Source organism: Choristoneura fumiferana, chromosome 22, assembly GCF_025370935.1.
Source record: "Choristoneura fumiferana chromosome 22, NRCan_CFum_1, whole genome shotgun sequence".
Taxonomy (NCBI): domain Eukaryota; kingdom Metazoa; phylum Arthropoda; class Insecta; order Lepidoptera; family Tortricidae; genus Choristoneura; species Choristoneura fumiferana.
In genome coordinates, this window is record NC_133493.1 from 10,851,402 (window position 1) to 10,877,270 (window position 25,869).

A 25,869-nucleotide genomic window follows, 5' to 3' on the forward strand; every position below is an offset into this window, starting at 1 on the left:
AACTTAATTAAATGGCCAATTAAAATCTTACAGCCTTATTCATAAAAAATCCTTAATTGAGGTTTGATCGGTCTGTTACTTAGCAGACTGATTAAGCTTCTTAGACGGTTCAAGAAGTATGATTCATAACACTTTCTAGCAGTCTGCTAGTTGTTGAGCTGCTGATAGACGGATTAGACGCGTTATGTTGGCCATCTTGACAAATCAAAGACAAAAAATGGCCTCATCGATAATTTTTAAAAAAAGTGACAGCAATATTAGCAGTAAAAAAATAAAAAGCGAGATGTTTTTTCCGCCATTTCCGATCCGCATGTTTATGTTGTGCCTTGGTTGTACCTAAGTGCAAAAAGCCGTAATTATGTTAATCATCCTAATTTATTTTTTCATATTTATTGTTAGTAAAGTAGTAAAGTAGCAGTAGTAAATACCTAATTTGAGGATTTTTTAATACAAATTCCTGAAAATATTTTTTCCTGGTTTTTTTTTTAATCTTTTGTAACCCTCCCTTCACTAAAATATCTTCGCTATGGTTGTGATTGTCAAAGTCAGCTGTTCAACTTGTGGCGGCCATTTTGTGACTTAGCAGGGAGATAAAGGAGGGTCCACGGTCCTCTAACTTAGTAGAGCCTTGATCGACTAAATTTGCGCTAACAGACGTTTATGAATCATGTTTTTTTAGCATCGGGCCTTCAAGGAGCCTTCAAGGAGGCTCTAACTTTTTATGAATAAGGCTGTTAGTAAATAGTTAATTAGCTTAGCTACATACATGGATGGATCGAAACGTGACTGATTCAGGTTCAGCTATAGCGTCTTAGTTGAAGGTCAATCGTGCCCTAGATTGTAATCAACTGGTTAAGTTAGCCATGGAGGTAGGAACTTTAAGGAGGGGTGCCCTTCGCAAGGTCTGAAAATTTTTTTTCCTCAAATCTTTTGGTCGAAATTGTTTGGTATAATACCTATTGTATGGCATACTTCTTTTTTTGCGTAAATATTTTTTGCATGCATACTTTTTTCTTAAAGCACTTGGTCTATAATTGTTGTCTAAAATTTTTATTACTAAAATGCTTAATCCATAATATTGATTTTCCAGACATAAAATTAGTGGTAACAATATTCGGAATAACAATTTTGTACCTATAACACATTCGACAAAATAATGTTAAATCATACAAATGTTATACTAAACAATTTTCCGACCAAAAAATATTATAAAAAACAATTTTCGACATTTCAATCATTACGAACGTAAAGTTGTTATGCTTAAAAATACCTTAGGTACATAAAAGTGTTATGCAAAACAATTTTAGACCAGTTGATATAGACCCCTTTAAGGAGATTTAACCCTTAAAAAGGTAGAGGCGATTTAGAGACCACATGCATTGACTTGGAAATTCAACCTTATTGTTTTAGTTATAAGTTAGAATATCCATTGTAATTATTGAAAATACTACTAGCTCTAAAAATATCCTTGGTAAGCTTGTAAGGTATGTATGTATTCGATAGCTGCTTTTGATTTTTTACTATAATAATATGTAGGGAAAAAGAGTGGCAACTCTATGCCTAAATTTACATTTATAGTAACAGGCGCTGTAACTGTTTATAGTAACTGATAGCCTGAAGACAAATACGAACTAAATCCCACTAATATTACAGTGACTCAGCTCTGCATTAATTTGTTGGTATTTCCCAGCGTCTTCCTGTTTCTTTTTGACGTCATTTCCTTGCGGAAAACAAATGACAAACCGTTTTACACTTGTCATTGACAGCTGAACCACAATCGATGACTGTACAATCAGCACCAGAAACTCACAACTCACAATAACAAAGGGTGTCTGCAATAATGTGGTGGCAAAATTATGACGTTGCGAACGACAATATTGAAAAACATTTACATCCAACCTAACCAACAAAAGGTTTGGAAACCCCGACTTTGTCACTTCAAAGTTCAATATCTCAAGAACGGCTGAACGGATTTTGATAAAACATGTCTATGAACCATCGCTAGAAAACCTACTTTCAATTAAAAAAACCGCATTCAAAGCAATAAATTAAGAGCTATGGTGCCACAGACAGACAGACAGACACACACAGACACATAGACATACAGACACACAGACATACATAGCGGTCAAACTTATAACACCCCTTTTTGGCGTCAAAAATCATATACCACGTACTCGTAATCCTATCCTACTAGTCCTACTTCCTATTATCCTACTAATATTATAAATGCGAAAGCTTGTATGAATGTATGTCTGTATGGTGTATGGATGTTTGTTACTGTATCACTTTAAAACTACTGAATAGATTTTTACAAAATTTGGCATGTAGTTACTTAGCTGGACGTCTGGAATAACATAAAGGCTACTTTTTATCCTAATATTGTCACAGGGTAGGGATTAAATCTTGAAATGACAACTGCTGGGCTTAGAGTAATGAAATTTAGCATAGTTGTTTCAGTGCAACTTAAAAAAGACAACGAGATAATTTTTTTGCATGCGATATCGCGAGCACAAGCTAATTAATCATAAATTATACTAAATCATTATGTATGTCTAACAAGGTCGTTATTCTGCCCAATCGATGTCTGCGGCAGCTCCGCTCTCTTCTCTCCTCGGTAACCCACATTCTTAACACTTGCGTAATGAATAAATTATTCAGGTTATGGGCTTGCGTGACGATAAAGGACTTTTGAGAATGACTTATTCGTTTTTCGCCCTTAAGAAAGGAAATTCAGTGCTTTTTTCGTTGGAAAATGAGTCACGAGATACTTAGGGTGAGACCGAACGAACGTTATTTTATAAGTTGTGAATCGCGTATTTTCAGTCACAGTTTTAAACAAAAATCCAGTTTGTGCCACACGGCTACGCAAAATAAGTTTTACACAAATAAGACTTTTGAATGAAACCAAAATTACACGTTGGTTGAAATTGGGTAGGTATGAAGGGTACGATTCTAAAATTAACAGTTTAGACGAACCTTTCACAAACCTGCAATATTTTGAAAAGACCTATCCAACGTCACCTGAAATCTTACTAGGTAGGTATATGAAGAAAATTCATCCTTACTTGCGTTACCTAGATAATTTATGTACCTACAGTGTAATCGCATTTAGAATTTTGAACACAGACTTATCCATTTTTGCCATTTTGACTTAGGGACTCTCAAAACCTTCACCACTCCACGCTCCATTTTTAACTCCCGACGCAAAAGAGGGGTGTTATAAGTTTAACGGCAATGCCTGTCCGTCTGTCGGCAACCTTTTGGCAATTTTAAGATAATTTTGACCTAATAGATATTTTATGTTTCTACCTAGTTACCTATTGTAGGTAGGTACAGTCACGAGCGTTAATTTGGGACCCACTCAAGATAGAATATGTCTTTTTTTTTTATTCAAGTGGAAGTGGGTCTCCTGATGATAAGAGATCACCACCGCCCATAGACACCTGCAACACCAGGGGGATTGCAGATGCGTTGCCAACCTAGAGGCCTAAGATGGGATACCTCAAGTGCCAGTAATTTCACCGGCGGCCTTACTTTCCACGCCGAAATACAACAGTGCAAGCACTGCTGTTTCACGGCAGGATTAGCGAGCAAGATGGTGGTAGCAATCCGGGCGGACCTTGCACAAGGTCCTATACCACCTGCGAGTATGACAAATGCAAAGGTTTTTTTTACGAATGGGTCCCAAATACACGCTCGTGACCGAACTGTAAGTGATAATTACAAAACAGTCCCGCAAGGAGATAGGTCGACCCCTGTCTGTGGCATCGTAACTTTCAAATGGATGGAAATATTTAAATGCTGTTTTTTTTACGTGAAAGCAAGTTTCCTTGCTGTGGTTTAGAATCAGTTCAGCCATCTTTGAGATATTAAACATTGAAATGACAATGTCGGGTGTTATTATTTTCATCGATTCTAACCCCCTGTTCCGCCATCGATTGAATAAATTTATTTGACGTATAAAATGTGATGCCGTCTCTGTTTGTTTTGTTCGAATAGATGGAGACGGCATCACATTTATACGTCAATTAAAATTAATCAATGGGTGGTGAAACAGTCTTACACTGTGGTAACACTACATCAAAATTGTATCTTATGCACGATCTCGATATTTAAATAATTCATGGCAACATTGGCACCACATCCGTCCTCTGACAGTCGTTCGTCATTGCCAAGGTTTGACCAACGGCTTTAATTATCGCTTGTACCGCTTCCGCATAAATCGGTTAAGGGTAACGCTTCCGAAATAAAAAGCTAGTTTTCCTTCAGTTCCAGTTGAATAACTCAATGTGGATACCTATTTCATTTCAAATAACGAATTTGTCTTTGGCATTATTCCCACTGCCCAAAGTGTGCCCACAAAAATCATCCATACTAATATAAATACGAAAGTGTGTGTGTTTGTATGTTTGTTTGTCTTTCACGTCGAAACGGAGCGACGGATCAACGTGATTTTTGGCATAGAGATAGTTTATGGGCCAGAGAGTGACATAGGCAACTTTATATCCCGGAAAAATGCACAGTTCCCGAGGGAACAGCAGGGCTTACTACGAAACTCAAAACTCGAAGTTCGTGTCGTGCGGTCCTTCTGACACTTATACTATTTAATACGAGAGCGAGACGGTACGATACGAACTTCGAGTTTCGAGTTTCGTACTAGCCCTGCAGCGCGCGATAACCGAACTCAAAGCGGGCGAAGCCGCGGGCAAAAGCTAGTATGGAATAAACGCTCGAATATACCCTAATCGATTAAGGGCCTATTCTACCACTCATCCATAAACTTTATGTGGCAGATAAATGTGATGCCATCTCTGTTTATTCGAACCAAACAAACAGAGAGGGCCATAGATATCTGTCACTTAAAACTTAAACACGCCTTAAATATAGTTCTAGTCGAATAACTTTGTTTCACAGACCTTTGTGACCTACAGATTAACATTGGGCTGGCGCTGCAAGGTTGACAAAGTGTTCGGACCTTGACTTGCCCGATAGAATGCATTATGGCGTAAGATTTGGCTATTAACTATTGCGCACGATACTTTGAAAATCTATGCGTGAAATGAAGCGACATGTTTCTCAGCATAAGAAAGAAAGATAACCTTACTAACAAACATTTGGAGAACCCCCGACGTTGTCACTTCAAAGTTCCATATCTCAAAAACGGCTGAACCGATTTTGATTAAACATGTCTAAGAACCATCGTTAGACAACCTGCTTTCAAATATACAAAAAATCGCATTCAAATCGGTCCGCCCGTTTAAGAGCTACGGTGCCAGACTGACACACACACAGACAGTCAGACAGACGGAAAGACAGATACACATAGCGGTCAAACTTATAACATCCCGCTTTTTGCATCGGGGGTTAAAAATACATTTGTTCACAAGTTTCACAGGTACTTACTCATGTTTGACAAATAAATTATCTTTATCTTTATCACAACACAACACAAGACACAAATAACCTAACCAGAACCTCCGATAATAATAAATTAGACTGGTTCTCCTCAAGGGATCGTCAGATTGAAAACTATGATTTGCAGGTGGTAGGTCCTTGTGCAAGGTCCGCCTGGATTGCTACCACCAACTTGCTCGCTAATCCTGCCGTGAAGCAGCAGTGCTGGCATTGTTGTGTTTCGGCGTGGAGAGTAAGACAGCCGGTGCAATTACTGGCACTTGAGGTATCCCATCTTAGGCCTCTAGGTTGGCAACGCATCTGCAATACCCCTGGTGTTGCAGATGTTTATGGGCGGTGGTGATCTCTTACCATCAGGAGACCCACATGCTAGTTTGCCATCCAGTCGAATAAAAAAAAATGTTATCGTCACAAGTCTATTAGGGTTGTGGGCATGCCCATCGTACATATCCACCACGGTGGACCCGCCCTTGATGGCAAAGCTGAATGAGTCCTTAAAGAGCTCATAAACTTGAGCATAAGTAGGTTATTGTAATGAGCATTGTAGCAAATGCTAATTACGGAAGCGTTTTAGCAAGCATTCTAGCGAGCGTTCTGACTACTCGTAGGTTCAAACTCACGAGCATTCAAGCGAAACGACGATTCCTAATCTTGTTTCGCAGCTTTTTGCCGAGCTACCGTTCGACCTCATCCATCATCCGCGTTAATTTCTAAGAGACACCCATTCCACTTAAAATCTACTTGTGTGTATAATTCTTTCTGAATAATACCTTTTAAACTTGTAAGCGGATATTGCATATGACCGACTCCACACGCCACGCGTTGTCTCGCCTGCGACCTTAAACGACCATCCGTTGAGGAAGCGTCCCTTCACTTTGAACCGTGACCTCAGAAAATACTTTGAACTAGTACAACCTTAACACCTGATCATATCAAGAAATCAAAAGACTGGAGGAAGAAAATTAGTAGTTGAGGTATAATTCGGTTGGGAGCTGAACCGGTACGCACGTAGTAGAAATTGCTCAGAGATTCAAAAGAGTCATTCTGATGTATCGGTACTTCAGTATTTCGGTAATGTATTGTATTGTATTGTACCGAATCGATACAGACGAAGTTGGATCGGACAGAACGAAATCGATATGCTTTCGCCATAGACAAATTAATGATCGCTTTGAAGAACTGGAACTGGTAGATTTTTTTGAAATTCATACGTGCTTGTTATAGCTTAAATTGGATAAAGATATTTTGACTTGACTTTCGGAGTCGATAAGCAGAGTCGGTTCCGATATCGGAGCTGGATTTAGTGAATCAGATCACTTCTCGGAGTCGACATTACCTTGTCAATTCAATAGACATCATCTTTACGTTAGCAGTGCGTAGCAAACTATCGATAAAACTGAGTACACGGGAACCATAGCTACGGTAGCTACCTACACTACTACCTACCCCTTATTAATTAAACATTCGTGACTCATATCCTTTCACCTGTACCTGTAACGTAAGCCGCGCGTGGCAAGAAATCGTTCCACTTGGGTTGTTACTGCATTTTAAATTAGATAGGGTGACAAGGCTCCGTTTCCACCAGAGATGTGCGAGGATTTGTTGCGAGAAATGTATTTTTTTTTTATGAACTCTTGTTTGAGCTTCGTGGTTTGTGTGTGATAGACTTTCTGTCATACATTGCTTGTCTGGGCCCATAACCTACCTGATAGACTTTCTGTCATGTGTGAAATGAAACGGAGAGAGGCACAGGCGTGTAAATAAAGCACTATGATTCGTGTGTCACATCACATTGTCTTTAAGTAGTTGTAAATACAAATACAAATCATTTATTTCGGACTTTGAATCCATAGTGTTAGTAGTTACAAATTATAATACTATCGCTATGTTTAGTATTTATAATTAATTACACTAGCTTAATTTAATTAAATCAAAACACAATACAAGGTTTTTGTTAAGTATAAATAAAAGATATTGTCCGTCCAGGTGCATGGCCGTTTTGTATAAAAGTCGGTTGAAAGAGAGAGGATAGCCTAAAACGGTATTTATAAGAGAAATGTTTAAATTTGACACGAAAGTTTGTAGCCACACGTTAAATTTAGTGTTGCAATTAAACAAATTGTCACGTTACTTAAGGCAGACCTTCACTGTTCATCAACGGGAAACCCACGGGATCCTGCAAATTAACGTACTCGTAGAAAAAGAACAGGAGATATAACAGTATCAATAAAATGAAGTAATAGATGTAAGAATTATTAAAACTTGATTATATTTCTCATCGATTTAATTGCTACCAACACATCAATCAATGTTAAACAATCAAATACTTTATTGTAAATAGGATTAATGCCAAAGTTCAAGACTGAAGAGAATGTCTTGTGTATTTTCTAAATACTTTACCTTATGGTTCAACGACCTGTGATCTGTGATAAACAAAACCAAGATGCCGTGACGATGAAGCTATCGCAATAAACTTTAAGGACTACAAGACGTCCTTTTTTAAATCTCGATTTAAGGCTTAAACTGACAGTTCTTGTATGGATCTGACAGGACTTAAGACCACTTAAACCTAGATTAAAAAGCCTGCAAGTGGACGTGAGTAACCATAATCAAGGCTGTCAAAATTCTATACCGCCCTTAGTGTTTTCAGATTATCCGATCCGATATCGGTATCGGACACGGATACGACATCGGGGCAAGTAAAATGTTTGAAATATTATCCGATATCGGATCGGAAAACGCTCTCACGTTCAATTTCATTTGTGTGGTTTAAAACGGTCTTGAGATGAGACCATTTTCATTTATACTCGAAAGTGAATGACCATCAGGCTAATCGACCATCAGCTTTATTGATTTCTTTTCTGATGGAGAAACTTTAAAAAAATGTTAAAGCAAATACTTGGTTGACTATAATTTACACAATAGTGAAGTAAAAATACCGGCCGTGCGAGTCGGACTTGCGCACGAAGGGTTCCGTCCCATTATCTATACAACATTAGACATAGCAAAAAAAACGGCAAAAAATCAAGTTTGTTGTAAGTATGGGAGCCCCCCTTTGTATATTTATTTTATTTTAATTTAATTATTTATTTCTAAAGTGCCTGCCTGCTTAAGTATACAACTAAATATTATGTGAATATTCCAAGCGTCTACCTTTAGCCGTTATTAATATGAAGCAAAAAACGACAAAGAACACAGTTTGTTGAATGAGAGCCCCTTAAATATTTTATTTATTTTACTCTATTTTTCGTAGGTGATTAATTTAGTTGTTATACTGGCCACAGAATACTTCTTCTTCTTCTTCCGCTGGCGCTACAACCCTCTGTGGGTCTTGGCCTCCTCCACAATTTTCCTCCAGTTGTCACGGTGCCTGGCAACCTTCTTCCAGCTGGTAAACTTTCCCATCCTCATGAGATCTTCTTCCACACAGTCACTCCAACGCTTTTTAGGCCTGCCTCTCGGTCTCTTTTGTTGCGGCGTCCACTTTGTTATTACTTACATATACATAATCTGTCTATAACTATTACGGCTCAAGAGATAGAGCACTGTGACAGACGGACAGACAGACAGACAGCGGATTCTCGGTAATAGGGTTCCGTTGGCACCCTTGGTAGTCCGTAGTCTAGTTACATTATCCTACTAATATTATAAATGTGAAAGTTTGTGAAGATTGTGTGAAGGTTTGGATGTTTGAATGTCTGTTACTCAATCACGTTTAAACCGCTGAACCGATTTAAATGAAATTCGGTATACCGATAGCTTGAGTACCGGAGAAGGACACAGGATAGTTTTTAATCCTGGAAAATGGTATAGTTCCTGCGGGATAGCGATAAACAAATACTACGCGAACGGAGTCGCGGGCAACAGCTAGTAAAAAATATGTCGATTTTTTTCTGTTAATCTATTTGAAGGACTAAATTAGAATTTTAATTTAAATAATTTTCTGATCAAACTACAAATAGTGCCCGAAGGTCAAGAATTCCTTTCGTGGGGGAGGCGGTCGATCTTAATCTGACCTAATCTAAATGCAATTTAAATATAAACAGAAATAGAAATATTAATTCGCTTATTCGCAAAAACACAATTAAAACACAAATAATAAAAAATAAAAACAAAAACACTTTCGCACGTAAATCCCGAAAACCCCGAAGGAACAAGTCTGAGTTTGAACCTACGATCCTCTACTTGAGAACCATTGCCATATTTGCCATAGGTCAACTAGAGTACCACAGGCTTCGTTGTCAAATTGCCAACTCCAAAACAATTGTACAATACATTAAACGTTTGTTACCTTCGCTTTTTTAGGTTAAGCCATTAAGATTTTCCACGGTTCGTCGGCGATAGGGCGTCAAGTCGTGCACGAACTGACCTTTGCTTTGTGATAATAAAATAAAGCAAACTGTTTACAAAATAAATCGTGGGTCAAAGTAGCGTATTAAACTTGACTATTATGTAGTTAGGTTTCCAGCCGTGGTGTTGTTAGGTTAAAGTGCCTTGCGTTTATCGAAAAATGTCGTCTGAAGTCCACAAATCCTCACCAACTACGCTGGTCTGTCTGGTTGTCAATCAATTATAATGAGTCTAATGAAAGAAACTTTTCCTCTTTCGCAGATACACAAACATGTTGCCAAGGAAAAGAAGCAGGAGTCTAATGACGCTGGCGCTGATGGTGCTCATCCAGTCTTCAGAACAGCATGGATCGGGAGCACCGCCTGGGGTAAGAGATCTTAGGGATAGGGTCTACATCCAGTCAGTGTCACAGTGACAACATCTTGAATCAAAATGCCGGAACCTAAGGCCGGAACTGTGTTAAGTCGAGCTAACACAACTAACTCTACCCTGTGTTGAAATATTCCGAGCTTAGTGGATATTTATTTATGGAAATTCCAATGGGAATTTATTGAAATACCAGACACTCGATTCAACTGCCACGTATTTAATGGTTCACGCAAGCGAAACCACGGGTTAAAAGGTAAAAACTAGTTAAGTTATAAATGTTAATTTTTCTTCCACAGTCTTGTCTCGACCAGCTCCCCCGGCATCCTGAGATCATGCCCCAGACCACAGTTCCCCCGTACTTGGTGGTGCCGTCGACATCCCTGGTCCGCCAGGGGGACACGATCAAAGTGACCATCGGCAGCCAAGTTGGGGCTCCCGTGCCCATTGGGGGCTTCATTCTACAGGCTAGAGAAGTGCAGGTGAGTGAATGAAATGATTTATTGAATGAATTAATCTAGCGTTTTGCGGAGGTCCATAATTGTCAATGAACTAAAAAAATGACTGAAACTTTAGGTGGCGGGTAAGCGTTTAGCGTTTATTTAGCGTTTCTGAAATCAATAAATTTAGCAATTATTCCTAAACATTATGTAATTAGTCAGTTAAATATTCAAAAAATATCGGACGCACACTACACTGACGCGTTTTGAACTCAACCAGAGCTCATCTTCAGAGCAACACAAACGTACACCGTGCTACCGGTGCTGCCAGATTAACATCTAATAATAATAAACCACACACAACCAACGTCAAACACCCACCAAACATCTGATAGCATGGTGAAAGGTTATGTTGCTCTTAAGATGAGCTCTGGTTGATTTCGAAACGCGTCAGTGTAGTGGTGGTGGTGGTTTGTGTGATTGGTATGTGTTCTTACAGTGTGGAGGTGTAGGAACTGCATGAACACGCATATCTTGCATAAACGTAGCTAGATCATAAGATCGCGGGTAAGCAAATAAACTATTTTAGTTCATTGATATGGAACTCCGCAAAGTAACGCCTTATTCAATAAATTAGAGACAGCAATGATAGAAACCCCAATAAGTTACAGACCTATCCTTTCTTTTCAGAATCCTGACAAGATCATCGGCAAGTTCCTTTCAGTCCCGGACCCAGAGAGCACGCAGATTATAAGCTGCCGTGGTGACAACGACACCGTAACGCACTCCAATCCTGAAGACAAGCCAGCCCTGACCTTCCTTTGGCAGGCACCCACGGATTTTCTCGGAGGAGTCGAGTTCAGGTAACATCCTTACTACCTTCACCCCGGACAGTCACAGCATTAGGTAGGTAATATCTGCCACAGCGGAGCCTGCAAAAATATCTAACACGTCTACCGGCCCTTGAAACAGAGTCGTATCAGATATTTATGCACGCTTCGTTATGTCAGATATTGATGCTGGTGACTGGAAAGATCATCCATTTTCAAGTATCTATAGATATTTATGAATCCATCTTGGGATACAGTTCTTACAAGCCCAGGGTTGATTGGGAAACACACACTGTTCAATTGCTTCGCAGGTGTTTTCCTTCATCGAAAAGCTCATGGTAAAATTACAAATGCAATTCTCTTTAAAAAAAGTATCAAATCCTACTTTATACTAACGGACGAATCGATCTCATCGAATGGGTGAATAAGGGACCCAATGTGAGTGCGAGCTGCAGCGATGGTATGCGTAAAGCCTAGTCGATAAATATGTAGAGAGAGAGAGACTAGGTACGAGTACATGTGACTTAGATTACAATCGCTAGAGTAATTTTTGCACAGCACCGCCGATTTCGTCACGCAATGATCGGCCACTAATTTCACTGATCACTGCTGAGTCATGGAAGTAAGAGGCGTGTTGCTACGGTCCATAGTTATATCACTCCATCGGCCACGGCTCCAAGGTCAAGAAAGGCTTTTGACCTTGGCTGTAATGCGAATTCTTGATACGGAACTCGACGGTTCCGCGATTGAGTGGTTTTTGGAATGTTTTGGCAAGGAACTGCGGCAGGAGACATTGGAATCGCTTGCATTCGTAAAAGCGTTGACCGAGAAAATGTCTGCAATTAAATAATTGCAAAAATGTCTTTAGTCAGAGGTATAATTTTTGTCTCAGGTTCTAAAATGTTTAATTGTTTGCATGGTTTAGAGTCAATACAGTACCTACAGTCAAGGAAACAGAATCACGTCCAGGGAGGAACCTTTTCATAATAACTTTCACTGTGATATTTTGGCAAATATATATGGGATGTCAAGATGGCATTAGTATCACAAAGATTCCACCCTGGTACGCGATTCAGTTTCCTTGACTTTACCTAAATGTTTATCAAAATCCAGAAGAAAACTGGTTTTGTTACAAAATGTAAAATAAAAGTGAATTGTGTGCGATATGATGCGATGGAAATACTACAGTCAAAGTTGACTAAAGTTGCGCAACACTAGTCTTATAAAAATACCATTTCGACAAAAAAATATTCACCAAATTCATTGGTTGGTACTGTGACCACACCAGCACCAATATCTGACGCAACATAGCGTGCATAAATATCTGATACGACCCTATTTCTAGGGATGGTAGGACGCGTCAGATATTTTTGTACGCTCCGCTGCGGCAGATATAACGAGTACCTAATGCAGATGATGTACCTACAGTACACATAGGTACTAATCATTTAATTGTTTTTTTTTTTCAGAGCAACAGTAGCCCAAAGCTACGCGATGTTCTGGAAGGGCGTAGAATCTAAAGTGGTGGAGGTAGTGACACCTGACACAGTGGTGACGCAGCCTCCCACCACGCCAACCACGGAGAGATCGACTGTAGTATCCCCTGTCGTTATGGAGTCAAAGGTAAAGAATACCCATAAGTACCCCAAAATTTTGCCAATGCAGTTGTCCTCGTAGATATAAAGTAGCTGATGTAAATATCTGATCAATTTTAGAGCCCTGACTATCAAAGAACTTGTTTATTTCTACCCCGCAGAAACTAGGCAATTTTTCAAGATAAAAATTATCGTATGTCCTTTGCCTCTAAAGCTTTTTCCATGGCAAATTTTAATTAAATCCGTTTCCTTGGTTTAAGAATAACAGAGTAATAATAGACAGACAATTACTATCACAATTATAATATAATAAGTAAGGTAATATTATATTTTTTGTAATTTATGTAGTTAAAATGAATATTTACAAAACCGCCTATACTAAAACTTTGGACCAGAGATACACAAAAATAAAAGGATGTACATTAAAACTAGAGAGACGGCAGCTTAGCGCAGTGAACTAACAAAAACTAACATCTCGTAATTTAATCTTTTTTTTTACAGCCAAAACCCGTCCCACGCCAGCTGGACACAATCTACCAGGGTTGTGCTGACACAAAGCTTTGCTACGGCGTCCCTGAAAATTGCATTCAAACCGGCAACTGCAAAGCCATCGTCGCCATCTTCGTCGCTGGAGACAAATACACCTTTGAAATCCAAGGCACTGGCAACCCTAAATATGTCGCAGCTGCTCTAAGCATGGATAATAAGATGGGAGATGACAGTGCCATGGAATGCGTCAGAAGCGACAATGGCAGAGTGAATTTATTCACCTCATGGACTTACCCAAAGGTTGACCCGTATGTGCGGAGATCTGACTCCCCGCAGGATATAGTTCAGCTGATTGAGTCTTCATTTATCGAAGGCAAATTGTACTGTAAATTCACGAGGGATGCGGAATCCACAGTTATGGGACAGACGTTTAATTTAATGACGAATAAGTACAATCTCATGGTCGTGTCTGGAGATAGCATGAAAGGTAAATCCAATCCTTAATTTAACAGTAGATTTTAGTTTTGCTGGTTGTAGCTCCTTGTCCAATGGATGGATCCAAATCGCTACCACCGACTTATTTGCTAATCCTCTTGTCAAAAAGCGCTTGTGCTGCTTTGTGTCCCCAGCGTGGACAGTAAGGCAGCCGGTGAAATTACTGGCCAATTAGTCCTCTAGGCTGGTAAGGCATTTGCAATCTGGTTGTCCAAGAGCGGTGAGGCTCAGGTACATATCAAGTGAACCACTTGCTTATTTACACAAATAACTAATTTCAAGTTTGAAGTCCAAAAACTCCAATATGCAAATATTCTTTGACCAGAAAGTTGTTCCTTGGTACACGCCACATACCCTATACTATAAATTATTGACGTAGTGGTGGTATCATAGTTACCAGTGTGGTGGGAGTGCGATGCCACAACAGAAAAATCTCTTTCTTAAGCTGATGATATGCTTAAGGACCCGAATACCACAATACAATCATCATCCCAGCCTATATACGTCCCATTACTGGGCACAGGCCTCCTCTCAGAACAAGAGGGCTTGGGCCATAACAACACAATACAATAATATTTATTGCACACCAACACATAGCAAGCAGTACAGAAAACGGGTATATACACAGAGACTTTTGAAGAGAATCTTTAAGGAAGGGAGAAAAAAACAAAGAAGAAGAAGAAGTGGTTTAAAAAGTTGCATCCGGAATTAAAAGTTTTGACAGTAGGTATCATGTGGTTACCAAGTTCAACTAAATGATGCCACAAGCTCTACCTAACTCATTTTCCTTTGCCGACGCTAGAATCAGAAACAAATAAGTAATAACCACCAACGGTGCCACCGTTCGGTGGACCTGTGGAAGCAACAGTTCAAACATCTAAATTCTCCAAACTGCTAGGTAAGGTAACTACCTACTTTGAACTCGAAACTACCGTGAGACTCGCTCAAGTGAAATAAACTCGAATAACTTACATCTTAAATGGAGTTTAGCTCGACATGTTAGGGGAAAACCTTACGCCTTCCTCCCGGACCAACGGCTGCTGTAAGCCGCACGAAACTATCGAGCCAAACTCAATTTAAGACGAGAGTTATCCGCATTTATTTCACTAGGTAGGTACGGGTAACTTGATATACAAAATAATGCAATATGTTTTATTCGCTTCCAGATGCCGATCGAGTGGGTTTCCACAGTCTAGCTTACGAGTCGACAGGCGAGCCGCTGGCTCTGTCATCAGTAGGGGAAGCAGCTGGCGCGTCTAAACTCCTGCTGAAGCTGCATGGCAGTTTCATGATCGCTGCCTGGCTGGGGGCTGCTTCGTTGGGGATTTTGTTGGCCAGGTAAGACTAGATAATTAACAAAGGTCACCCCCGCTATTAACCTCTTCACCGCCACAAAACAAACAAAGTGACATGCTTTGTACGCCACAGAAAAACCAGCGACAAATCAACTTGATTTTTAATTCCATTGCAGAAGGGTTAATTTCGAGTTGAATGTTAGTCATGTAGATGACCGTGGCGTGTGAGGCATTCCATTGGTTGTCACGACTAGGTGACTGGGGCGGTGAAGAGGTTAAATAAAGTTAATTTATTATTTTCTAAATCGAGAGCCATGCGATGATATCGAGAATAGGAGCTGACTTAGCATATAACTGCAGTAACCAGGATGGAGTGCTGATACTCGTACTCTGAAAGAAACCTTATACACCAACAAGAAAATCGGTCTGTGCTTTCTATATCTCACTATCTCTATCTTATTAAAACCTAGAGGTATGATCTTAAAACCTTTTATAAGAATGTGGTCTTAGATTACCGAGTTATTTGTCTTGAATTAACTTAGTAAAGAGCTTTGCTCACTAACGCTTGTGTTAGTACATTATTAAAATAACCGTTTTCTCTATCAGATACTTCAGACAAACGTGGGTTGGCAAGCAGCTGGGAGGCAAAGACATCTGGTTTGCGGTAATTCTTGCTTTTATCTTGCGTGTGACGTGTTTTCTACTAAAGTGAGGTTTTTTGTAACTACGCCTCGCCTTGTGCGGACCTTACCTAACTAGATGGTTAGCTTGGCGAATTTGAGTTACCCTTCTGTGGGTGCAACGTGCACGCACACATGAAGCCGTAGTTTAAGTTTACTTCACATTACCGTTCACTGAACCGTTTTTGGGCCAATCAACTTTTTTACCCACACTAATCTGTCCGCGACATTTTTCAAACAATTGCAGATTTTTGTAAGTAAATAATATTTATTCGTATTTTTCATACAAATATCTGCCCCGACCGGAAATAGAACCCGGGACCTCAAGCTTCGTAATCAGGTTCTCTAACCACTTGGCCATCCGGTCGTCTGCAGCAAATATACGCAGTCTGCGTCCATACCCTATATAATTAATTTATTGAATCAGGCGTTACTTGGCGGAGCTCCATATCAATGAACTGAAACAATTACTCAATAGCAATAGTACATTACTGTAGAGGCCGGGAAGTAGGGGGTTAGATTAGGGCCAAGCAGATATAGAGCAACCCCACGTGCCGGCCGAGGCTTGTATAATGCGTTTCTCAAACATGACATGAAATAAAATAAAAATACAAGAAATCAAGCATGGCGGGACGCTAGTCTGGTCGCCCTGTTGCGTGCGCGCGTGTCGAGCTGGCTGCTGGCGCGGCGGCTGCGGAGCAGGTGCTGTTGGCGTAGGCCGAGCCGGAGAGCGCGCGTTGAAACAAAAGACGGTCGCATTGCCGGCCAGCGGCCTGCAAGGTTGTATGAAATCTCTTTGCAGGCCGCTAGAGTGACCGCGCGCAGGCAGGCGAGTCACAGCGCCTGCAGCGCGATACTTCTCAGCCTATTATAACGTCAATATTTCATGTCATGTTTGAGAAAAGTAATTGTTTCAGTTCCTAAATTTATAACCGTTTTTCCAACAGTACCACCGTATCCTGATGGTGTTGACGTGGCTGCTGACAGTCGTCGGCTTCATCCTGATTGTCGTAGAGGTGGGAGGCTGGTCGACCACGGGGGACAACCCTCACGCCATCACTGGCATCGTCACTGTCATCTTATGCTTCATACAGCCCATTGGTTAGTTCTGTTTTATTTATAACTACACATGCAGCCATCGCAGCCACCGATACGTAAATATCAGTGACCGTTAAAGAGAGAGAGAGAGAGAGAGATAGAGAGCGAAACATTTATTTACTTACACATATTCGATACACATAAATATACATTAGATGAAAGTGGAGAAGTACATAGTGTAGCTAGAGAATCAGCGACGCGCGGGGCAGGCGGGCTTGTCACATACGCAGAAATTAACAACAGCGCTGCGATCTTTATGAACATCACTTCTTTTCTCATAATTTCATTTGTTATACTTACCTAACATTAACCGACGTGCATGCATGAAAAGATTGATGAATGTAGAGGAAGCGAGAGTTGTTTGCCAGAAACGTAGCAAGTGGAAGGATGTAGTCTCTGCCTATCCCGTTGGGAAAGAGGCGTGATTTTATGTATGTATGTATGTATGTACCTAACATTTGCCAAAAAATATATGGAAACATGCTGTTTTTGACAGACCGGCATGACATAGCAGAGGTATCGTCACAAATAAAGTGCCAACTACTCTGAAGCTTAAACTTCACTACCTACTGTTTCAGGAGCCTACTTCAGACCACACCCCGGCACTAAGCAGCGGCCTGTTTTCAACTGGCTGCATTGGCTGGTCGGGAACTCTGCCCACATTCTTGGCAGTAAGTTAAACTATACTCATCAAAATAAGTACCTTCTCATAGACAGTTTTTGAACACTTTCAATAGACGAATACTATTGAGACGACGTAGACGTATTAGTATTGAGGCAAAACATTAAATTTGTCTAGGAATTATGAGTATCCCGAGACTTTTTTACGTAGCAGTGGTGTACAAGTTTTCTTGGGTAAAAGAAGTAATAGCTATAGGTATTTAAGTAGGCAGGACTGATGGCCGATGGGGTCAGAAGGTTCTTGAATGGCGTCCGTGGACCGGGAGACGAGCTGTCGGTAGGCCTCCAACAAGATGGGATGGGATGGATGCGGAAAGCACAAGACTCAACCGGTCTGAGTAGAGAGCCTTGGGGGAGGCCTATGTCCAGCAGTAGACGTTTTTCGGCTGACATGATGCTTTGAATCGCCGTCTACAGAAAAACTGATTTAGATAGGTATGATAAGTTGTCTTTTTCTTTGTTATTGTTCATTCCTCTCTTGTGCAATTTTGTCTTATTGAATAAAGATTTTATTATTCTTTTTTTTCTAAATTAATCCGTCAGTCAAAATATTGGACATTTCGGACACGTACCGTACCTCTATTTTTTCTTTCGTCAATCAAACAAAAAATAATTTCCGCTTGACGTCATCTCACTTTCAAATTTCGACGTATCGAGCGAGTCATGTACCTACAGTCGAGCAAATTGAATCATGACCCAGGGTGGAACCTTTGTGCTACTAATGTCATGTTGACATCTCTACTTTTGTCAAGGAAATCATAGTGAAATTGATTATTAAAAGATTCCATCCTGGGTCACGATTCAATTTGTTGCTGCAAGGTGTTGTATCTGAAAACATAGGCAGGCAGGCATCTATCAACTTTTGACAAAAAATATTTCTGGATCTATACAATTTAGGTATAACATGGTTATCGTATTATATGTATGTTTGTAAACTCTTTACTGTACAAAACTAAAGAAACTAAATATAAATGTCAAAATTTGAGATACATGTGCAAAGGCAGACCCTTTAAGGATCTCTGCCAATCAAACTTTGAGTGGATGAGAGGAGCAATCAGTTGGGGACCGACAAAGAGTGAATGAGGGCTAGTTGACAAACGAAATATCACTAGATGGCGTTAGTATCGTGAGCTCCTTTTGACGTTACGATCTTGCTTGATAGCGTCTACAGACTTACGCCGTGAACCCCCGAGAACACCCGAGAAGCGTGAATGTGATCGCTTTCTCGCCGTCTCGTTCTCGCGCTCGCCTGTTCTCCGATCGGTGTCGGTATTTTCAAAGGGTTTCTCGGGCGAGACACGAGAACGGTATTACATTCTTGTTCGGTCTCAGTGCGACCGTGGACTTAATGTCTGCAATGTCGTCCATTCCGGATAACGATCGAGAATGCAAATGAGAAGGTCGGGAGTGTAGATGCCTTCTCGGTTTTCGTGCAATTTCCTCGGCAAGACTTCTCGCCGAGACTTCTCGCGTGAGTCTGTAGGCGCTATCAAGAGCAAAGGCCGTGTTGCCTAACGTTTCTGATGATCATGATCGCAATCAAATGACAGTTTTTGTATGCGAAATCTGTCATTTGATTGCGTTCGCGAGCGTCAGAAACGGAAGGCAATACGGCCCCAGGACGGTAACGTCAAAAGGAGCTCACGATACTAAAGCCATCGAAAGCTGTCCACGGATTTTTTACGAAACTTTAATCTGGTATCATTTTGAGACTGCCAAAATTGTCATATCGTCATTCTAGCCCGGCTTAGATAATTTTGATACTTCTGCTATAAGAAATAAATAAATTATATTTTGTTTAATTCAACCTCCTACCATCCTCAAAATGCAAATGTTAATTATGTTAGAATTAAAATGTTAGAAGATATATTCAATTCCAATATGGTTAAAATGGTCCAAAAATTTATGCGTTTGGACTGTACTTAAATGGGCACTGACAAAGGTCATAAAGTTCACCAAGGGACTCCTAAGGGGCATCATCAACTTTCACACATTACTACATGAATTTTGCTACAGCTTGAAGAGTCCCGAGTATAATTTAGTACCAGGAAAATTTAAATTATATCTTAGTATCAACATTGTTTAATCAGTGTACAGCAAGTGTTGTCAGACTCATTTTTTTTTATTCGACTCGATGGCAAACGAGCAAGTGGGTCTCCTGATGGTAAGAGATCACCACCGCCCATAAACATCTGCAATACCAGGGGTATATGCAACCCAACCTAGAGGCCTAAGATGGGTCACCTCACGTGCCAGTAATTTCACAGGCTGTCTTACTCTCCACGCCGAAACACAACAGTGCAAGCACTGCTGCTTCACGGCAGGATTAGTGAGCAAGATGATGGTAGCAATCCGGGCGGACCTTGCACAAGGTCCTACCACCTGCTAATTTGCCGCGGTTTCTCTTGGACAGCTTTCGCTGGCCAGAGTCTAACGCCATCTAGCGATATTTCGTGTCTAAATTAGCCATAATTCGATTGCATTGTTCCAGTCGCGACGATCTTCCTGGCGGTGTACCTGCAGAAGGCGGAGCTGCCGGCGTGGAGCGTGTTCGTGCTGGCCGCCTTCGTGGCCTTCCACGTGCTCGTGCACCTCGTGCTCTCGGTGACTCCAAGCTTCACTTTCACATTCACTTTACCTACATATAGAGTCCATGTGGTAGTGCCACCAGATTTGTTGTGAGATTTCGTGTAATGACAGCAGGATTTTGACATTTACTCATTCATTTCATTCATTCGCCTTTTGTACAATCAGTTCTTTTTGTAGCTGTGTGTGTTATCATTCACTTCAACTCTTGTGGCACTACATGTACTTCTGATGTGACATTAGTCAAAACAACCGTAATGCTGAGTGGGGCTCAGTTTATACGAGTATATTCTTTTTCGTTTTTAGGGTTCCGTAACCAAAATAGCAAAAACGGAACCCTTATATAGTTTAGGCATGACTGTCTGTCCGTCCCCGGCTATTCTCAGAGACTATCAGTGCTTAAAAAAATTGAATTTTGCCCCAATATTATGCCGAGAAAATGGTAAAAAGAAATAAAAATAAAAATGGTGCCTTCCATGATTTTAAAGTGCAAATTTTCATTAAAACCACCAATGGCACCTGCTGTAAACTAGTCCTTCCTTCTTTCTGTAAAAAGGTTGCCTGGAAGAGTAAGCGATAAGGCCGCCTATTGCTTACCTTGTAATTTTCTCTGTGTACCTGTTTTCTGTATCGCTTACTATTTCTGGTGTACAATAAAGAGTAATTGCATTGTATTGTAAAATTGAGCGTCCCCCACTGTATGAACTAAACCTACAGATACAGTAAGTAGGTATATCGTTATTACGAACAGTCGCTTTGCAAAACACTGCATGGGTAACTTATACGAGTAATGTCATAATGTTTTAAACTTTCGTGATTTTCACACATAGTTAGACTCATTGAGTCTACTCCTGATCACGGCCACTGTAATGTGGTCGAAACGTCGATGTGAATATTACTCGGGTGTTTAACGCGATAAGTCCTGTTTGTGGTATTTTTAACCCCCGACGCAAAAAGAGGGGTGTTATAAGTTTGACCGCTATGTGTGTCTATGGCACCGTAGCTCTTAAGCGGGTGGACCGAAATCATTTTTTCTAGCGATGGTTCTTACACAGTCATGTTTCATCAAAATCAGTTCAGCTGTGGGATCTGACCTTGGAAGTGACAAAGTCGGGAGTTTTCCAACTTTTTGTTGTTTAGGTTACTTATAACATATAATATCGTTCCAGTTAACCGTGTGCGTCGCGGAGGGCAAGATCAGCCGCAGCCCCGTGAACGTGTTCCCCATGAAGGACATGATGGGGCAGCCGCGCCAGGCCACCCAGCTTGACCGGAGCATCGACGCGCCGGTAAGACACTGCAGTTATCTACAGCGCGTACCTACTAATATTAGTACCTGGGCGACCGAGCTCCGCTCAGGCTAAAACTCAACCAGCGTTTTCTCAGAGATAAGACCAAGCTTAATCGATTTTTCGTCCCCGAGTACCCCCCCCCCCCACATGTACCAAATTTCATCGAAATCGTTGGAGAAGTTCTGAGATCTCCGAAATATATATATGTACTAGATTTTGCCCGCGGCTTCGCCCGCGTGGAATTCGGTTAACGCGCGCTGTTCCTCTGGGTCCCACCACTGGGCACGGCCTCTCGGAATGAGAGGGCTTGGGCCGTAGTTCCCACGCGGGCCCAGTGCGGATTGGGAACTTCACACACACCACTGAATTGCTTCGCAGGTTTATACAGGTTTCCTCACGATGTTTTCCTTCACCGTAAAGCTCGTGGTAAATTTCAAATGTCATTTCGCACATTAATTCCGAAAAACTCAGAGGTGCGAGCCGGGGTTTGAACCCACGATCCTCTGCTTGAGAGGCCATAGGTCAAACCACTCGGCCACCACGGCTTAGAGCAACACGGGTAGGAAGCCCGTGTTGCTCTAAGTCTCAGAATGAGATGCAGGTGTTTTGCAGGTGGTAGGACCTTGTGCAAGGTCCGCCCGGATTGCTACCACCATCTTGCTCGCTAATCCTGCCGTGAAGCAGCAGTGCTTGCACTGTTGTGTTTCGGCGTGGAGAGTAAGACAGCCGGTGAAATTACTGGCATTTGAGGTATCCCATCTTAGGCCTCTAGGTTGGCAACGCATCTGAAATACCCCTGGTGTTGCAGGTGTCTATGGGCGGTGGTGATCTCTTACCATCAGGAGACCCACTTGCTCGTTTGCCATCCAGTCGAATAAAAAAAGAGGGCCTTTTTTTGGAGTTATTTATTTTTAAAATAAAAGATTAACATGTTGAGGGTTGAGTCGGTCGCCTTAACCTAAGGGCCACAGACTGTTACTTTGTTTACCTACTATATATCTATATATAGATAGGAGCGTGCAGTCGTGGAAAATCCATTAGGGTCAACTTTTTTATATGATTAGAGGAAAACAAGCAGGCGGGTAACCAGATGGAAAGCAATCACCGCCACCCATGGACATCCATAAGATAAGCTGTTATTTTGCACGGTCATATGCAGCAACTATGCAGGAAAAATAGAAAAATAAATATTACTTGTTCAATACGAATATTATGACTGTTTCGTAACGGCTACTGAACCTTATCCTGGTGGCTAACACGCTCTTGGCCAGTTTATTGAATTTTCTAACAAAAACTGCTTTTAAGTAGGTATTATAACGTTTCTAAACCTAACTTTTTTTTCAGTTCTCCAGCTTCAGAAGGCTTCTGTTGGGCATATACGCGCCCATCGTCCTCATATTCGTGGTCGCCATGATCTGCCTGGTTGCGCTCGCGCCCATCGGAGAAACATACAACACTATTATGGGAGCTTGAAGCTGACCTAGTAGATTAAAACCCGGTTCACATTTATCTGTCGTGTTGCGTTGTGATGCTCTGTCTCTCTCTCTCTCTCTCTCTCTATGCTGGTGATCATTGGCGATCTAGGGTTATTTTTCAGGGGGACCTGACCTGGATTTTTGTGTGAAGATATCAGTATTATAGAATTTCGAATCGGTGGCCCAGCATCCTGGGGTGGGCACGGCCTACCCGGCCTCCCCTCTATATACGTCTATGCTTGTGATAGGACACAACACAAGTCGTCACAGCACACTGCGTCAGATAAATGTAAACGCAACCATAAAAACCGTATGAAACTGATACCCTTCTGATGCGTCACGACACAGCACGACAGATAAATAAATGTGAACCGGGCTTAAGTTTCAGATAATCGATTGATCGATGCGAAGGAGGTATATCAATGAGCTACGAATTTTCATTTCTGATTACGTCGATACGTGCAAAACTACGTAGGTACCTACGTGCGACATGTTTTCATGCAAAACCTACCCTCCTTCAGTTCCATAAAAAACACGATTATTTCTCGTTTTGGATTTCTGGATTCTCCTTTTGTGGGATTCTTGTTTCGTCGGAAATATTTATATGCAATGTTATATAAGTTAGGTACAGGGCCATAGTCAATTACTACATCGAACAATAAACGACTGTTGTATAATGTCTAAACAGATTAATTGTAACAATTATATCCAATTATAGTTGGTAATTATCTTCATTCAACATTTTTTTTTTCATAATGCAAGTCAACCTTTTATTAAGTATGAGTAAAGCCACGATATTTCCGTAGTTTTGTTTAACTGAAAAATTCCGACGAAACCAAAATTCGGCGAAACAAGAATCCGGCAAATCGGGAACCAATCAAAACAAGTCACAGGATATTTAAATGCCATGTGAATACTTGACTCTACAGCATAGGCAAATGAGCGAGACACCCTGTGGCGTGGCACTATTGACGCCCTGACGTTCGCTATCGCATGCACTATCTCTTTTTACCCTCGTCTTATACCATGCGATAGAAAGAAGTGGTGAAAGCGATTGTGATTCCAAGTGTGATAAAAATGAGGCCGCGTGATTGTAAGCAAAACCCTGAGGCCACGCCCCCAAAGTAATTGTGTACCTTATGCTTACGTTATTAGAGCCCAATTTTCTTCGGATCTATCATGGGCCCCCCCAATGTAATTTGAAACCTAAAAACCTAATGAGGGCTATCGCGAATGAATTCGCCGCTAGAGGCGCTAGTGTAGCGTGAGGTCTCCGAAATGTCAAATCTCATAGTTTTTGGGTGAGCTACGCGGGTTTATTTATAATTAGAATAATTTTGTAAATATTTTGCAATATCTGAAATTAATTATGGCAAATATGCATTCCGGGGCAATAAATGTCTGTGTTTTGAGACAGCTTTGTCTTTTGGAAACCTTTTTCCTCCCTTTTTTCCGAACAAAACGGGGACTATGCAACACTGTGGCATGCTCGATATTTTTATGGTACGGTTTTAAGGTGTTTTAAATATGATTTTAATCTAAACTTTGTTTTCACGCCCGTAATAACAGACTTTGAAAGCCATACTAAAAACCTCACGCAACAGTGCGCCATCTAGTGAGACAAAAAACGATAGCCCTCATTAGAGTCTAACTTTCACCTTTCTTTTTGAAAAATACCTATTAGCCTACCAAAGGACGCGTGGACTCTTGCTATATTTCTTTCTGTCTAACGGTGGTGAAGAGATGGTGAAAGCGATGGCAAGAGCCAGCGCGTTAGACAATAAGGCCTCTAAAAGGCTACTACGAAATTCGAAGTTCGTATCGTACCATCCCTCTCACTCTCATATTAACTAATATTAGCGTCAGCGGGACGGTACGATACGAACTTCGATTTTCGAATTTCGTAGTAGCCTCTGAGGTCGACCGTAAGTACCGTAACGCTCGCGTTGATTGATTCCGACGTTACTTTGCTGTTCATTTTTTCAAAACGGACCTCCTATTCCATATCTATGAACTGTAAAGTTTTACCTTGCTATTCCGAGGCTCGTGCAAGACAGCCACGTCTGTAGGACATATTGTGTTTTACTCAAGTCTTGGCTCACCGTAACGAATTAATCTAAATACACAAAGGCGTCCCCGGCGAACCCCTCCGAGTAACTTTCATACTGGCCGACTCGCATTTGGCCGGATTTTTATTTTGTGATAATAAACAAAATCATTGAATAATATTCTAATATACTTAAGTCAATAATTTAATATTTAAGCACAATTCTGTAATTTTAAGATCCACTTGATATTATTAGGTGTATTGTTTTCTTGTACTAATAATAATTTTAAATACTTTACTTAAAGTAAGAATCAGTATTTATAGATTTCTTGTTAATATGTGGTGCATTTGAATCTCTAGCACTAAGTAATTAATAAGACTCAGAAACGTCCCTTAACTAACGCCTCTAACCAAAGTATGATGGCAAATAGAGTTATGTATGTAGGTACTTCTTGAAGGAGTAATGCAAAGTCAAGCTGGTGCCTCACATAGACACTGCCATGTATTTTGTTTTATTCTATATTTTATTTCAAAATGTCAGACATTTTATTTTTAAGATTTGATAAAATTGTAAATATAGTTGTTTATACAAAATTAAAATGAAAACTACAGACTCATTGAGTTGTTTTATTTAGTAACTTAAATAACCTAGAAAACTTAATAATGAACTATTGCATGTGTGCAAGTAATAAAAAATTCGTAGTTCAAAAAATAAATATTTTAATATTGTGA

The 25,869-nt window shown here is 40.6% G+C and overlaps 1 protein-coding gene across 1 annotated transcript in view; it reads left to right on the plus strand.

The window, feature by feature from the left end:
- Positions 1-25,754, plus strand: part of LOC141440260 (putative ferric-chelate reductase 1 homolog) — a 54,575-nt gene extending 28,821 nt beyond the window's left edge. The window contains exons 2-13 of the mRNA XM_074104726.1: positions 10,030-10,135; positions 10,434-10,616; positions 11,265-11,437; positions 12,874-13,027; positions 13,501-13,975; positions 15,150-15,321; positions 15,885-15,942; positions 16,906-17,059; positions 17,635-17,727; positions 20,229-20,341; positions 21,493-21,612; positions 22,960-25,754. Coding sequence (XP_073960827.1) covers positions 10,040-10,135; positions 10,434-10,616; positions 11,265-11,437; positions 12,874-13,027; positions 13,501-13,975; positions 15,150-15,321; positions 15,885-15,942; positions 16,906-17,059; positions 17,635-17,727; positions 20,229-20,341; positions 21,493-21,612; positions 22,960-23,088 — 1,920 coding nt within the window. The 5' untranslated portion in view covers positions 10,030-10,039 and the 3' untranslated portion in view covers positions 23,089-25,754. The remainder of the gene's footprint in view (positions 1-10,029; positions 10,136-10,433; positions 10,617-11,264; positions 11,438-12,873; positions 13,028-13,500; positions 13,976-15,149; positions 15,322-15,884; positions 15,943-16,905; positions 17,060-17,634; positions 17,728-20,228; positions 20,342-21,492; positions 21,613-22,959) is intronic.
- The last annotated feature ends 115 nt before the right edge of the window (positions 25,755-25,869 follow it).